This window comes from Mytilus trossulus, chromosome 2, assembly GCF_036588685.1.
Source record: "Mytilus trossulus isolate FHL-02 chromosome 2, PNRI_Mtr1.1.1.hap1, whole genome shotgun sequence".
NCBI classification, from domain to species: Eukaryota; Metazoa; Mollusca; class Bivalvia; order Mytilida; family Mytilidae; genus Mytilus; species Mytilus trossulus.
In genome coordinates, this window is record NC_086374.1 from 37,724,825 (window position 1) to 37,743,055 (window position 18,231).

At 35.4% G+C, this 18,231-nt stretch overlaps 1 protein-coding gene across 1 annotated transcript; it reads right to left on the reverse strand.

Annotated features, from left to right (window-relative positions):
- Positions 1–11,847: 11,847 nt before the first annotated feature.
- On the reverse strand, positions 11,848–18,157 carry LOC134707138 (E3 ubiquitin-protein ligase CHFR-like). The gene is made up of 6 exons (XM_063566675.1): positions 18,042–18,157; positions 16,593–16,665; positions 15,664–16,226; positions 15,092–15,317; positions 13,533–13,864; positions 11,848–11,927 (listed from the first exon to the last, which is right to left on the reverse strand). The coding sequence occupies exons 1-6, from the start codon at positions 18,090–18,092 to the stop codon at positions 11,901–11,903; spliced, it is 1,272 nt and encodes a 423-aa protein (XP_063422745.1). The 5' UTR covers positions 18,093–18,157; the 3' UTR covers positions 11,848–11,900.
- Between the last annotated feature and the right edge of the window lie 74 nt (positions 18,158–18,231).

Here is an 18,231-nt window from a genome sequence, read left to right on the forward strand (position 1 = left end):
AATTCTGTCCAAGTTTGGTAGAAATCCAGTATATTTTAAGAAAGTTAATAAAATTTCAAAAATTAACCACAGAGTGAATATTTGTGGACACCGCCGCCGACGACGACGACGGAATGTAGGATCGCTATGTCTCGCTTTATCGGCTTAAGTCGAAGGCTCGACACAAATAAATTCAGTTTAACAAAATTTGTAGCATACTACAAATTTAAATTTTGTCATACAAAATTATCTTTCAGTGGACAAAACTAACTTTTGTCATGACCAAATTCATTTTTGTAACACAGACTTTACCTAATTTGAAATTTGGGCGTCAAAAGTCGATTTTGTATATGTAAATTAGTTTAGTTTGGATTCTGTGAACGAATTTGCATACAAAACTAAGATTGTGTCTCGAAATTCAATTTTGTGTTTATATTTGTTTAGACAAAATTGAGTTTTGTTAAACAGAAGTGAAAATTTACGTGCCACAATAGTCAATTTTGTGTCACAAAAGTCACTATTGACTTAAAAGTCAATTTTGTCTACACAAAAATAAACACGAAATTGAATTTTGTAATTACATAATTCCTTTTTACACAAAATTCATATTTGTCATGACAAAATTCAATTTTGAGTTTATTTTTGTGTAGACAAAATTAACCTTTGTGACACAAAATTGACTCCTGTCACAAAAGTCAATTTTGTCTACCCAAAAAAATATTTGAATTACAAAATCACAGGATGCTTGTTTACTCAACATGTTAATTGCGTACAAATTCAATTATGTCTCACAAAATTGACTTTTGTGTTTTAATTTCAATATCTGGTAACAAAAGTCAATTGTGTATGCAAATAAGTTTATATTTACGTACCTATTTGACAAAATTGAATTGTGTCATGACAAAAATGAAATTTATCTACAAAAATTAATTTTGTCATCACAAAACTGAAGTTCTCATAAAAACAAGTCTGTATCACATAGTTTTGTAAGACAAAAATGATTTTAATTTGTTGTGGCAAAAGTGAACTTTTAGTACTCAAAATTGATTAAGATTTTAAAAAGTTCAAGTCCCATTCGGCACCTCGTACGAGGTCGATTTTTCAAACTGAAGTTGAATTCATTTAAATTGTCGGTGAACATCAATCTATTTTTATTCACGCTGTACACTTATATAAGTTGGCCAAAATTCTAGAATTAGTATTCCAAGTTAAGATGATAAAAAAAAAAAATTTTAACTTTCAAAAATTATATTTAAGAAAAATAAGTGTAATGAATGTAATATCGGCACATGTTGACGACATTCAAAAGGGGGAGTTATGTATACGGGATATCAATTTTGATACAAATACAAAGTATAGTCGTTTGAAAATAGTATATAGCGATATCTTGTTTTTCACCTGACCAAAAAGTGGTAAAAATAAACACTGCAATCGATATTCACAGCAATAAATTTAAAAAAAAATCCGGGTGGCTGTCAAGACCATGGTGCATACATTGCAGTGGTGTGATATAGGATGGGTGGCTGTTAAGATCCTGGTGCTTACATTACAATGGTGTGATATAGGATATGTGGCTGTTAAGACCATGGTGCTTACATTACAATGGTGTGATATAGGATGGGTGGCTGTCAAGACCATGGTGCATACATTGCAGTGGTGTGATATAGGATATGTGGCTGTTAAGACCATGGTGCTGACATTACAATGGTGTGATATAGGATGGGTGGCTGTTAAGACCATGGTGCTGACATTACAATGGTGTGATATAGGATGGGTGGCTGTTAAGACCATGGTGCTGATATTACAATGGTGTGATATAGGATGGGTGGCTGTTAAGACCATGGTGCTGATATTACAATGGTGTGATATAGGATGGGTGGCTGTTAAGACCATGGTGCTGATATTACAATGGTGTGATATAGGATGGGTGGCTGTTAAGACCATGGTGCTGATATTACAATGGTGTGATATAGGATGGGTGGCTGTTAAGACCATGGTGCTGACATTACAATGGTGTGATATAGGATGGGTGGCTGTTTAGACCATGGTGCTGACATTACAATGGTGTGATATAGGATGGGTGGCTGTTAAGACCATGGTGCTGACATTACAATGGTGTGATATAGGATGGGTGGCTGTTTAGACCATGGTGCTGACATTACAATGGTGTGATATAGGATGGGTGGCTGTTAAGACCATGGTGCTGACATTACAATGGTGTGATATAGGATGGGTGGCTGTTAAGACCATGGTGCTGACATTACAATGGTGTGATATAGGATGGGTGGCTGTTAAGACCATGGTGCTGACATTACAATGGTGTGATATAGGATGGGTGGCTGTTAAGACCATGGTGCTGACATTACAATGGTGTGATATAGGATGGGTGGCTGTTAAGACCATGGTGCTGATATTACAATGGTGTGATATAGGATGGGTGGCTGTTAAGACCATGGTGCTGACATTACAATGGTGTGATATAGGATGGGTGGCTGTTAAGACCATGGTGCTGACATTACAATGGTGTGATATAGGATGGGTGGCTGTTAAGACCATGGTGCTGATATTACAATGGTGTGATATAGGATGGGTGGCTGTTAAGACCATGGTGCTGACATTACAATGGTGTGATATAGGATGGGTGGCTGTTAAGACCATGGTGCTGACATTACAATGGTGTGATATAGGATGGGTGGCTGTTAAGACCATGGTGCTGACATTACAATGGTGTGATATAGGATGGGTGGCTGTTAAGACCATGGTGCTGACATTACAATGGTGTGATATAGGATGGGTGGCTGTTAAGACCATGGTGCTGACATTACAATGGTGTGATATAGGATGGGTGGCTGTTAAGACCATGGTGCTGACATTACAATGGTGTGATATAGGATGGGTGGCTGTTAAGACCATGGTGCTGACATTACAATGGTGTGATATAGGATGGGTGGCTGTTAAGACCATGGTGCTTACATTACAATGGTGTGATATAGGATGGGTGGCTGTCAAGACCATGGTGCATACATTGCAGTGGTGTGATATAGGATGGGTGGCTGTTAAGATCCTGGTGCTTACATTACAATGGTGTGATATAGGATATGTGGCTGTTAAGACCATGGTGCTTACATTACAATGGTGTGATATAGGATGGGTGGCTGTCAAGACCATGGTGCATACATTGCAGTGGTGTGATATAGGATATGTGGCTGTTAAGACCATGGTGCTGACATTACAATGGTGTGATATAGGATGGGTGGCTGTTAAGACCATGGTGCTGATATTACAATGGTGTGATATAGGATGGGTGGCTGTTAAGACCATGGTGCTGATATTACAATGGTGTGATATAGGATGGGTGGCTGTTAAGACCATGGTGCTGATATTACAATGGTGTGATATAGGATGGGTGGCTGTTAAGACCATGGTGCTGATATTACAATGGTGTGATATAGGATGGGTGGCTGTTAAGACCATGGTGCTGATATTACAATGGTGTGATATAGGATGGGTGGCTGTTAAGACCATGGTGCTGACATTACAATGGTGTGATATAGGATGGGTGGCTGTTTAGACCATGGTGCTGACATTACAATGGTGTGATATAGGATGGGTGGCTGTTAAGACCATGGTGCTGACATTACAATGGTGTGATATAGGATGGGTGGCTGTTTAGACCATGGTGCTGACATTACAATGGTGTGATATAGGATGGGTGGCTGTTAAGACCATGGTGCTGATATTACAATGGTGTGATATAGGATGGGTGGCTGTTAAGACCATGGTGCTGACATTACAATGGTGTGATATAGGATGGGTGGCTGTTAAGACCATGGTGCTGATATTACAATGGTGTGATATAGGATGGGTGGCTGTTAAGACCATGGTGCTGACATTACAATGGTGTGATATAGGATGGGTGGCTGTTAAGACCATGGTGCTGACATTACAATGGTGTGATATAGGATGGGTGGCTGTTAAGACCATGGTGCTGACATTACAATGGTGTGATATAGGATGGGTGGCTGTTAAGACCATGGTGCTGACATTACAATGGTGTGATATAGGATGGGTGGCTGTTAAGACCATGGTGCTGACATTACAATGGTGTGATATAGGATGGGTGGCTGTTAAGACCATGGTGCTGATATTACAATGGTGTGATATAGGATGGGTGGCTGTTAAGACCATGGTGCTGACATTACAATGGTGTGATATAGGATGGGTGGCTGTTAAGACCATGGTGCTGACATTACAATGGTGTGATATAGGATGGGTGGCTGTTAAGACCATGGTGCTGACATTACAATGGTGTGATATAGGATGGGTGGCTGTTTAGACCATGGTGCTGACATTACAATGGTGTGATATAGGATGGGTGGCTGTTAAGACCATGGTGCTGACAATACAATGGTGTGATATAGGATGGGTGGCTGTTTAGACCATGGTGCTGACATTACAATGGTGTGATATAGGATGGGTGGCTGTTAAGACCATGGTGCTGACATTACAATGGTGTGATATAGGATGGGTGGCTGTTAAGACCATGGTGCTGACATTACAATGGTGTGATATAGGATGGGTGGCTGTTAAGACCATGGTGCTGACATTAAAATGGTGTGATATAGGATGGGTGGCTGTTAAGACCATGGTGCTGACATTACAATGGTGTGATATAGGATGGGTGGCTGTTTAGACCATGGTGCTGACATTACAATGGTGTGATATAGGATGGGTGGCTGTTAAGACCATGGTGCTGACAATACAATGGTGTGATATAGGATGGGTGGCTGTTTAGACCATGGTGCTGACATTACAATGGTGTGATATAGGATGGGTGGCTGTTTAGACCATGGTGCTGACATTACAATGGTGTGATATAGGATGGGTGGCTGTTAAGACCATGGTGCTGACAATACAATGGTGTGATATAGGATGGGTGGCTGTTTAGACCATGGTGCTGACATTACAATGGTGTGATATAGGATGGGTGGCTGTTTAGACCATGGTGCTGACAATACAATGGTGTGATATAGGATGGGTGGCTGTTTAGACCATGGTGCTGACATTACAATGGTGTGATATAGGATGGGTGGCTGTTAAGACCATGGTGCTGACATGACAATGGTGTGATATAGGATGGGTGGCTGTTAAGACCATGGTGCTGACATTACAATGGTGTGATATAGGATGGGTGGCTGTTAAGACCATGGTGCTGATATTACAATGGTGTGATATAGGATGGGTGGCTGTTAAGACCATGGTGCTGATATTACAATGGTGTGATATAGGATGGGTGGCTGTTAAGACCATGGTGCTGACATTACAATGGTGTGATATAGGATGGGTGGCTGTTTAGACCATGGTGCTGACATTACAATGGTGTGATATAGGATGGGTGGCTGTTAAGACCATGGTGCTGACATTACAATGGTGTGATATAGGATGGGTGGCTGTTAAGACCATGGTGCTGACATTACAATGGTGTGATATAGGATGGGTGGCTGTTAAGACCATGGTGCTGATATTACAATGGTGTGATATAGGATGGGTGGCTGTTAAGACCATGGTGCTGACATTACAATGGTGTGATATAGGATGGGTGGATGTTAAGACCATGGTGCTGACATTACCATGGTGTGATATAGGATGGGTGGCTGTTAAGATTCTGGTGCTTACATTACAATGCTGTGATATAGGATGGGTGGCTGTCAAGATCTGGTGCTTACATTACAATGGTGTGATATATGATGGGTGGCTGTTAAGATCCTGGTGATTACATTACAATGCTGTGATATAGAATGGGTGGCTGTTAAGATCCTGGTGCTTAAAACACAATGCTGTGATATAAGATGGGTGGCTGTTAAGATCCTGGTGCTTACAGTACAATGATATGATATCGGATGGGTGGCTTTTAAGATCTGGGTGCTTGCAACACAATGCTGTGATATAGGATGGGTGGCTGTTAAGATCCTGGTACTTACATTACAATGGTGTGATATAGAATGGGTGGCTGTTATGATCCTGATGCTTACATTACAATGGTGTGATATAAGATGGGTGGCTGTTTAGATCATGGGGCTTGCATTACAATGCAGTGATATAGGATGGGTGACTTTCAAGATCCTGGTGCTTACATTACAATGGTGTGATATAGGATGGGTGGCTGTTAAGGGTGCTTACATTACAATGGTGTGATATAGGATGGGTGGCTGTCAAAATCATGGTGCTTACATTAGTGTTGTGTTATAAAATCGGTGGCTGTCAAGATCCTGGTGCTTACATCCCAATGCTGTGGAATAAGATTGGAGGCTGTAAAGATCCTGATGCTTGCATTACAATGTTGTGTTATAAGATAGGTGGCTGGCAAGATCCTGTACTTACATAACAATGCTGTAATATAGGATGGGTGGCTGTTAAGATCCTGGTGCTTATAACACAATGCTGTGATATAGGATGTGTGGCTGTTAAGATCCTGATTGGTGCTTACATTACAATGGTGTGATATAGAATGGGTGGCTGTTACAATCCTGATGCTTACATTACAATGGTGTGATATAAGATGGGTGGCTGTTAAGATCATGGGGCTTACATTACACCGCTGTGATATAGGATGGGTGGCTGTCAAGATCCTGGTGCTTACATAACAATGGTGTGATATAGGATGGGTGGCTGTTAAGATCCTGGTGCTTACATTACTATGGTGTGATATAGGATGGGTGATTGTCAAGATCCTGGTGATTACATTACAATGGTGTAATATAGGATGGGTGGCTGTTAAAATCCTGGTGCTTACAGTACAATGATATGATATCGGATGGGTGGCTTTTAAGATCTGGGTGCTTGCAACACAATGCTGTGATATAGAATGGGTGGCTGTTATGATCCTGATGCTTACATTACAATGGTGTGATATAAGATGGGTGGCTGTTTAGATCATGGGGCTTGCATTACAATGCAGTGATATAGGATGGGTGACTTTCAAGATCCTGGTGCTTACATTACAATGGTGTGATATAGGATGGGTGGCTGTTAAGGGTGCTTACATTACAATGGTGTGATATAGGATGGGTGGCTGTCAAAATCATGGTGCTTACATTAGTGTTGTGTTATAAAATCGGTGGCTGTCAAGATCCTGGTGCTTACATCCCAATGCTGTGGAATAAGATTGGAGGCTGTAAAGATCCTGATGCTTGCATTACAATGTTGTGTTATAAGATAGGTGGCTGTCAAGATCCTGTACTTACATAACAATGCTGTAATATAGGATGGGTGGCTGTTAAGATCCTGGTGCTTATAACACAATGCTGTGATATAGGATGTGTGGCTGTTAAGATCCTGATTGGTGCTTGCATTACAATGGTGTGATATAGAATGGGTGGCTGTTACAATCCTGATGCTTACATTACAATGGTGTGATATAAGATGGGTGGCTGTTAAGATCATGGGGCTTACATTACACCGCTGTGATATAGGATGGGTGGCTGTCAAGATCCTGGTGCTTACATAACAATGGTGTGATATAGGATGGGTGGCTGTTAAGATCCTGGTGCTTACATTACTATGGTGTGATATAGGATGGGTGGCTGTTAAGATCATGGTGCTTACATTACAATGCTGTTATATAGGATGGGTGACTGTTAAGATCCTAAAGCTTACATTACAATGGTGTGATATAGGATTGGTGGCTGTTAAGATCCTGGTGCTTACATCACAATGCTGTGATAAAGGATAGATGGCTGTCAAAATCATGGTGCTTACATTACAATGTTGTGTTATAAGATCGGTGGCTGTCCAGATCCTGATGCTTACATCCCAATGCTGTGGTATAAGATGGGTGGCTGTAAAGATCCTGGTGCTTAGATTACGATGTTGTGGTATGAGATGGGTGGCTGTCAAGATCATGTTGCTTGCATTACAATGTTGTGTTATAAGATCGGTGGCTGTCAAGATCCTGGTGCTTACATCACAATGCTGTGGTATAGGATGGGTGGATATTAAGATCCTGGTGCTTAGATAACGATGTTGAGGTATAATATAGGTGGCTGTTAAGATCCTGGTGCTTACATTACAATGTTGTGATATAGGATGGGTGGATATTAAGATCCTGGTGCTTAGATAACGATGTTGTGGTATAAGATAGGTGGCTGTTAAGATCCTGTTGCTTACATCACAATGCTGTGGTATAAGATGGGTGGCTGTTAAGATCCTGGTGCTTAGATAACGATGTTGTGGTATAAGATAGGTGGCTGTCAAGATCCTGGTGCTTACATTACAATGTTGTGATATAGGGTGGGTGGATATTAAGATTCCGGAGCTTACGTGACAGTATTGTGGTTAAGATTAGTGACTTAATCACTAGATCAAAGATTTTGACATTCGTTTTTTCTTTTGACTTTTAACATGTCTGATATATACATGTTTTTTTGTTATATTTTAGCTTCTAAAAAATTATTATGATATAATTATATTTTTCAGCAAAAAAGACATTGCTATTTGTAAGAACACAGCTGAGAGATTTTTGACCAGAGAGAATATTACACTAACACATGTTGATACCGACAAAATATCTGAAAAAAATCGTTTAATTCTGACATACTGAAAATGTATAAAATATATATTTAAGTTGGGATATCATAGTTTATGTAACAAAGAGTTATTTAATAAATATATTTCTTTTATTTGATTTTTAGACTTGAATATATGACACTGAGTAATGGTAACACATAGAAACTTATTCAAAGATATAGGAAGGTTTTGAACATTGAGTATTGAGTGGTCACATACTGTTATCATTGTTAGTATTGGTGGTGTGGTATTTTTAAGATATTATATACCAGATGTATTTGTCAATCCGATGGAAGAGGAACACCATAAAGTAGAATAACAGAAGAAATAAAACATAATAGTACAAAACGAATAGAAACACACACAAAGTAAAATGGTAGAACAAAAAATACAACACAAATTAAAATATCAGTCTAACATTCGTGTCTATTCACAGTAATCATGTTGACTAACCAGCAAGGTCACTTTCGACCATTTCAATAAGTCATATGGACTTTATTCAGTTGTCAAGCTGACACATCTATATAGTCAATTGAACAATCCAATTCGTGATATACGAGTCTAACATATAGTCATTTTGACTTCCTAACATAGTCATAAATTAATTACCACCCTTCTTAGTCAAATGTGACTAACCATCTAGTATGTCTGCATAGACTAATTAGTTCATATGCGAATGCAGGGGCCCGTAGGCTCATTTGTGGGGAAAATTTGCTTGATAATACAGGGAATCAATGAATCATGACGACCCCCTTTAAGGTCAGTCAACGCCCCTCCCCTCCCTTTTATAAAAAGTTCTGGACCCGCCACTGCTAAATTCCCTGTGACAATAGTACCATATCAGGTCTAAGAAAAATTAATTGCTATTTCTACCGGGAAACTCATACGTTGCTTAATATCGGAAGTAAATTGCCAGTCTGTTGTTGCAAGGATCCCAATGCCTTCAGGTGTATTGTTCTTGCTCTCTCCAGCCTTCACAAAGTTTACGAATGTGATGTTTTTCTTGACCTTTTTCTTCTTCCTCCAGATTATCATTCATATGTCCAACCTCTTCCTCCTGATTATATCCAACTTAGCTGCTAGTGTTTCAGGACCCTACCAAGTCACAATGTGTATATGCGACCTTTCAGTGCCACTTGACATGATGACAACACGTGTTGTAGAGATGTTGATTTGTCTTTGCAAAAGGTGCAAATTGGTCTGTATAGAGATTTGATGAACTGGGTAGTACATCGTACACTGATCTTAGTAGAAAGCAGTATCCTCCACCCCCCTCCCACACCCACTTAAAATTTCATTCCAGGACCTGCTTCTAGTCAATTTAACAAGCTAAATGCTACTTCATGACTACCGTTTTGATGTTCCTGCTCTCAACTTCTATCTGTCGTACCTCCTACTGTACCAAATCTCATTTTCCCCTTCTCATCTGCTGTATCCCATCTTGGTTTAGTTATCATACCAAATCCTTGTCTCCTTACTGCTGTGCAACCGACAATGACACTGTGTCTAAGTCTCGTCTCTACTTCCTCTGCTTTCCCATTTCTTCCTTTCCTAATTTTCACTTAAGCTCCTCTAACTTGGCATCTTTGCTGTCTCTCAACATCATTACCTGTCGTTTTTATAAATTCTTCATTCAACACATTGAGTGGTGATTCTAATTTAGTCCCTGTATTTTACAAGGCACGCACTGATCTTTCTTTCTAAAACCTCAACTTCGGACACTGGGAACATATGTATATCAATTCATCAGAATCTAGATACACACATATCAATTGTCTAGGTCTACCTCTTGAAATACAAAACATTTTAAGCAAGTAATATTTCTATTTGTACTGCAACCCGTATATATTTAGAACATCCTTAAGTCACATTTTTTGGAGGACAAAAGTCATAGATATTCTAAAATACAAGTACAGTTGAAACTATAGGATTAAACACCTTTTTAAAGTAAGTTATTGGTGCATAAACTCGACCAATTCACTCACAAACAAATCTTATAAATTCCTTTAATAAGGCATTATTAAAAAGTTGTATATTTGTGTCATTGAATTAGCCAGAAAATATGTACTGAAACTACATGAAATTTGCTATCTGATAAAAGATAACTACAAAAACATCTAATTATCATTCAAATGAATGTTTTGTGTTTGTTATTTAATCTAACAATTATGCATACCGGTAGTGAAAATAAATATTTTCAACATCAAGCAGAGTTGTGTTTTTTTTTCACCATAATCTAGTTTACATTGGTTACAAAAGTAGTTTGGTCAACGCTGTCTATCGAAATAAACAACATGAAGAGCCACTACAGGTAGTGCTCTCGACAATTCATGTACACATGCAATATAATATGCAAATCATACAAGAATTATATATATATTAACTTCATTTAGATTATATTTTATTGGAATGGCTTCAAACTTATCAACATAAATAAAACATAATATATTAAATGTATATATATATATATATAACAATTTCGCATTGCTTTCAAATGTTTTAGTTTATAATAACTTCATTCACAGGAAAATTCTGCTTTTGAGCACCATTTGAAATTCCACAAAAGATTAAAAGTCTACAGAAAATCTAAAAACCCTAAAATCTTCCTTTGCAGGTGAGATAAAAGCTTTGCTTTTAGTTCACACAATTACATTAATTAAAACTGACGTTATGTGTATTAACTGATTTCAAAAAGTACTTTAATTTTTATACTTATTTTTGTTATCTTTTAAATACAAAAATAGCAAAATTATCCCAAAATCCTTTTTTTGGTTTGCACATGGTGATATATGTCATACCTTGTAGACTTTTTTTTCAACAGCACTCTCTTATGGAAAGGATGCTTTTAACAATTTTAATAATAAAAAAAAATACATATTTAATGAAATAGCAAGATAACGTAAAAAAATTTAGAAAAAGTCCCCACTGAAAAAGTGGCTGGTACTAAAAGCCTTGGAAATCAATCTCAATTCAAAAGAGGTAATGAATATATGACATTAAAATGTTAAGGAGGATTAATGATTTCAAGCTTGGCCACCTAGTATATATATTTTATCATACTTATCCCTAATAATATTGTATCAAATGAGGAAATAAAAGTTTCCTTATTTGATTAAACAGTTTAAACAATTGCAAGAGAATTATAGGTGCTTGTACTGCAGCTATTCAATATTTGTCATATTTATTAAAATACAATGGAATGACTTGTTCCACAGTTCCAACATTGTTGTAGTCTGGCATCCTTCAGAGTAAATCAATTATATACATGTATGGATGTCTGTTTTTTTCAATCTTTTCTTTATGATAATATTTCCTTTATAAAATCTTTGTTACTTTCTTCAAACTATTTCTTTCTGTCACCGTCCATCTATCTGGATTCTCAACTGAAAAACAATAAAACAGATTTAGTATAAATTTGTATGCAATTCCATTGTTTCCTATATCATGTTTACTAATTCATATTAAGGGGGCTCGCGGGTCTAAATCATTTTTTTTATTTAAGGTGGTACCTAACACTACAGGGAGATAACTCTGTAAAACCAGCAGAACGTTTTAATGACATTGTGTTGTTAAGGGAATATTAAGCTTCTCCATGATCAAAATGAGTGTTTGTCAAACTGCTATATGACCAGTGTAATTTTTTTGATAAAACGCTTGGTTAAAATTTTTTGATTTTTTTATATTTTTGTTAAAGGGTCAAAGTAAATACTTTGTAAAAAAAAATATGAAAATTAAACAAGCTACCATCTTAATATAGGATTTTGCTATATTTTTCTATAAATTATCTTTATCTTATACTTAATAGAAAAATGAAATAAAAAAATGGGGTCACCGTTCATTTACACTCACAATCTGCCATCGAAAGAAGCATACAATTTTGTGAATGTCCTTTTTTTTCTGTGGAACTAATAGGAGAAATAGAGGTAATATCAAAATAAAAAAAGAACTAAATTACAGAAATTGCTTAAACTTTACAATTATCTAGTTTATGAACAGCTTATTCGAAAACAACAATAAAAAATATAGGTCACCTATGCTTAAACAAGGTACTTCAATTTTAATGCCAAAAAAATGCATCAATGGTATCAACATTTAAAAAGTCAACTGGGGCCAACATGAATAGATTTTTTGGAAAGACTTTTGTACCAGATGATAAAGTAACAAATACTAAAGGTAATACATAAAATTTGTAATGAAAAATAAATGTTTATTTTTTTTCTGAAAATTTTATACCCGTGAGCCTCCTTAAGTAGGACTATGAAAAACTGTAATAATCACCAAGTGTGACTTTTCTCAACTATGACACTGTTTTCGGGCACTCTTTTAAAAACCAATTTGCATTTTATATCCACTAATACTAGTAATAGTAAACAAATATATTTTCCAATTTAACAGTAATGTATACAAGACACACTTCTTTGTTATCACATTCACTTTATTTTGTGTGAAGTCACTACCTGATTTAGATCCTTTTTTTGATAGGACTTAAGATTGACACTTGCTGTGTATTGCACATTTTGTATACCCTTACATAAGCATTCATGCAGTCAGTTTCAGACTCGTCATTATAGGACCAAGTTCTTTATTAGGTAGGGAAATGACATCACAAAGGCAACAACTATGTTTTGCAACATTTATCACATAAGAAACAAACAAGAATGTGTCCACAGTACACGGATGCCCCACTCGCACTATCATTTTCTATGTTTACTAGACCGTGAAATTGGAATAAATTCTCTAATTTGGCATTAAAATTAGAATGATCTTATCAAAGGGAACATGTATACTAAGTTTCAAGTTGATTGGACTTCAACTTCATCAAAAACTACCTTGACAAAAAATCTTGACAGACGGATGAACGAACGGACGAACGAACAGACACACAGACCAGAAAACATAATGCTTCTCTACTATCGTAGGTGGGCATAAAAAGTATTCTGCAAATAATAAGTATGGTATATATATATTATGACTACAGATAAACTCACTTTCTCCATTTCTATTTCTATAGATGACAGAGTGTCCTGCACCATATTTAATTTGTTTTTATCTTTTGTTCTCTCCAATTCTATATCATCAATTTCTCTATCATAACCTTTTTTATGACTTTCTAGTTCTACTAATTTTTCTTTTAAGCTCTGAATTTTGTCTCTCACTTTTTTCTCCTCTCTTTCAATGTTTTGCTGTTGCTGTCTCTGCTGTTCAATTTTATTTGCTAATTTACTCATATGACCTTGAATTTCCCTTGATTCAATGCGAAGAACTTCTTGTCTGGTCTGAAGATTTTCGTACTCATCAAGATGCTGTTGTTTTGTTTTGGCTGCAAGAAGATAATTTCATATAATTCACAATTAAATTGTAAAAATTAGTTACATGTAAATAACTGACTAACAGCACTCCCCTCATATAATTTAAAAAGAGGTTACGCTTTTCAATGATCCATTGGCACAGTTTTGTTCCTTTTTAATTTGAGATATGATACTATTTCAGTAATGATTATAGACAGAAATATTTGTAATATACTTTGTGTTTCGTAATTATGATCTTGAAAGTAGATACAGTGTCCTCAAAATAAACAAGGATCTTACTCTCATTAAAATGTGGGTTGAAAACAGTTAGCAGTATATATATATATATTATATAATAATATGGGTGTCTTTATCTAGGAATAATAATGACATTTACATGATTTCCTAGGAAAATTAGTCTGGGGACATAACTTAAAGAAATAGTAATACATAACTCTAAAACAATATTAAAACCATTTATGTAAATAAACCTTTGAAATTCAATGATATGGATGTTTTTATCTAGGAATAATTATAGCATGGACATGATTTCCTAGGAATATATTTCTTTCACATATTATTACTTAACTCTTTAACAAAATCAAAATACATGAAAGGTACTTGAAAAAGTTAGTTTGGTTTAAAATAACCTTAAATTTAAATTATAAAAAAACATGGACGTTTTGCCCTATTAATATTAATACCATGGACATGATTTCCTAGGAAAGTTAGTCTGGTTACTTACATTTTATCAAAAATATAAAAACACAGCTCTTAAAAAAATGTTTATTTAGGGAAATGAATTATATGTTTCAGATTAAAAAAAAAGAAGGACACGGACATTTTTACCTAGGATTATTATGACACGGACTTAAATTCCTAGGTAAATGAGTCTGGGGACAAAAATTACTAACATCAGACTATATTTACTAGTAAAATTTGTAACCATGGACATTTTATACTAGGAATATGGGTCCGCCCGGACATATTTTACAAGGACAAATTTATCGCTTACACATGCTGTTAAATAACCCGCTACACGCGTTATTCAGTGTGCACCAATTTTTTTATGTTATTTCTTCATAGACAGAAACAATATTACAGTCATTCCTTAAATATATATGTTTAAAAAAAAAAACAGTTAACAATATATACGATATTTATCTAAAAAAAACAGTGGACAAAACCTTGAAAAAGCCAAAAATAGTTTAACAGAAAAAAGATATCCCCCTTATCTTATTTCATTTTCAGTATTCTACCTTTTTCTCTATAGTTATCAGGAGAATATGTCTGTCTCTGTTGATTTTCTGCAGTTTTCTCCCTTGATTTATGGTGATTCTGTATAATTTGTAATAACATTATATTACATGTCTTTGATAAGATTGTACAAGCACACTGTGGACAGAGTGATCTCCCCTGACAGCATGACTGACACATGCTATGAGCACATGGTGTTAAGATCATTGGCACATGTTCTGATGACATCTAGAAAAAAGAATATACAAAAAACTTAAAAACATGTACTAACATGTATGAAATTTTTTAATAAAATACCATCATATTGCCAAAAATACAAAACAGATACAATTTTTAAAGATTAAAAAACAATCAAAGTTGATAGTCAAATATATACTTTGGAAGAATACAAAAAATAGGATAAGCAAATATCAAAAACACAATGCACAGAAAAGTAAAAACTTAAGCAACAACCCTATCATTACAAAGCCTAATTTTAAGTGCTTGGGAGTGGAAAGTAGATCCTGCTCTATTCATAACCATTTAATCTACAGGCTGGTAAATGTGATGTTACCCTGTTTATAATGAAACCTACCATTAATGTCTTACATTCTACACAGAAGTGACTGGCTATCAAATCATTCTGTTCCTGATCTCGTTTAGTTCTGTCACAACTCTCTCTGGATTTTTTGTATTCTGAAAAATTATCTGACACTTTACTGTGAGATTTGTAAGGAATGTCTAGTTCATTTTTTACACGAGCAACAATTTTGTTAGCCATATCATCAAAATCTTGATGTGACATGATACTCTTTGCTGCATCTATTCCATGGTTGCTTTGTCCATGAATCCTGCCATGACTACTATAATGGGCTAAAGGATCCCAATCTGGATCTGGAGTAGCATATCCAGGTGCCCTGGTACTGGATATTTTTAAAACATCAGGTTCATCAGATGCGTTATTTTTAGTTTCCATTAACTTTTCAGCATTTTCTCTGGTCTCCATCCATGATTGAAATTTATCTTTTGATTGAATAGTTGTTGTCTTTTCCACACTGTATTCAGTATTATATTTGTTCCTTTTACTACTTTCTGACAATGTTGAATTTGTAGTTTTATCTGGACAAGATGCTGTAGATGTTTTTGTATCTGGATTGACTGTAAAAAAATAAAGTAAAGTTCTAGACTTTAAAATTAGAAAGCAGATAACTAAAAAAGTTTTTCTCCAATTAAAATAATCTCAAATAAACTGAACTTTGAAATTATTCCGAAGAAACTGAACTTTAAAACTATCCCAAATAAATTGAACTTTTAAACCATGTAAGACAGGATTTTGCATAAAATATAAAATTTAGCAGTAAATAATGGTCAGTGTAATATAATTATCATTGTACAATCAATTGGAAAAATTTGAAGTGTAAACTCCTTTAAGATACAGTCAACACTAAACTTAAGTTATAAACATGCAAAAGATTTATAACAAAATCTAAATACAAAGACACAGTAGAAAAATGCATAAAAAACCTGAAGTATGCTTCTTTTTGTGATCATTTCTTTGTTTTAACCAGTTTTGTTGTCTTTTCTGTATTTCTTGTACCTGTTGAAATATATTTTTAATATCAATAATTTTCAAGCAAAAATTTAGTCCAGATTACTCACGACCCCAGCCTGTCTGGCAAAACAGCCATTGGACATCAGAGTAATGTCGGACTAGCAAAAATTAAACCATGTAGACAGTAAACCTCATCATTACTAGCGCCAGATTATCTTACAAGTAAATTTACTGCATGCAGTGATCTATATAGTTATTCTCTTAGTTCAACAAGATCTGGACATCTTCATGTACCAAGGTCAAAGTCTGAATACTTCAAAAAGACTTTTCTATATTCTGGTCTAATCACTTGGAATAATTTGCCAAATGATATAAAGGACATAAGACATAAAGAAAGCTTTAAGATGAAATGTGCTAATCTCTTTATCATAAAACAAAATGAGTAGACAAACTTTTTTAGGACATACTTGCCATGCTAGTTCTACAGTCTGTTTTCATGCTTGTGTATATATAAATATATATATAAACGAGTCTTAATTGAAAACTACGTTCAAACCTATGATTGCGTTGGATAAAAACCGCAATTTTCATACGAGCCCATGTCAAACAAATTTCGTTGTAGGAGGGTCTAAAAACAGCACAAACAACATTTTCCAAAAGACCAAAAAATTGAAAAAGTATATTTAAACAAAACGCATTTGACTAACAGGTCGAACAACTGATGTTCTTTAACCCTGCTGACTGCCATTGGCGATTGCCAAATAAAATTGATCACGAGATGTAACAAAATGGATCTTAATATAAATTTAATACGTCACAGAAAGAAAAAAAATTGTTAACTTGTGGCCACGATGTTGTGCCACAAACTTTCGGTGTCAATATTTCTTTAGTACACCATATCCAGATTTCAACAATAAATGTCTCATCAGTGATGTTAGGGATTGAAACGGTATTATATACAACTCGTCTAAACATCAACCCAACAATGTTAGACCTGTAAATTTGCTTTTGCAGTATATATATTTGTAATTGTGTACATATTTATTTGTTATTGTTCTATATGCATTGATTGTTATATGAATTATTCATTTGAATGTGTGAAGGCCTTGTGTGAGATTAACAATTGTATAATGAGTTACCTTTGTTAAATAAACTTAAAAATACAGAATACAGAATTAAATAAAGAATTTATTATTATTATTATTATCATGCTTATGTCTCATGGAAACATGCCTTTTTTTATTTACGACTAATAATATTGAAAGGGGAAATATGGTTGGAAGCCCCACTTTATCCTGGTTTGGAAACCCTTTTTATAAATGACTGGATCGGGTTTGGACCCCGTAAATTAAAACTAAAAGACCGATAAACGGACTATTGTGTACTAAATATAGATTTGAAGTTCGAATATGAAACGATACCTTTTCTGAAAGCTCTTGTTTCTTGGAGACTTTACTTGTTTTTGCTGACATCTTTACTGATCAGTTCATACAGGGGAAATCATATGGTTCATACAATTTTTTTCTGTTACTCGGTGGCCATTTTTTGTAAACATTCCTTTAAACTGTTACCGTCCAATTCGACATATATGTTGAGCTACGACGCACACTG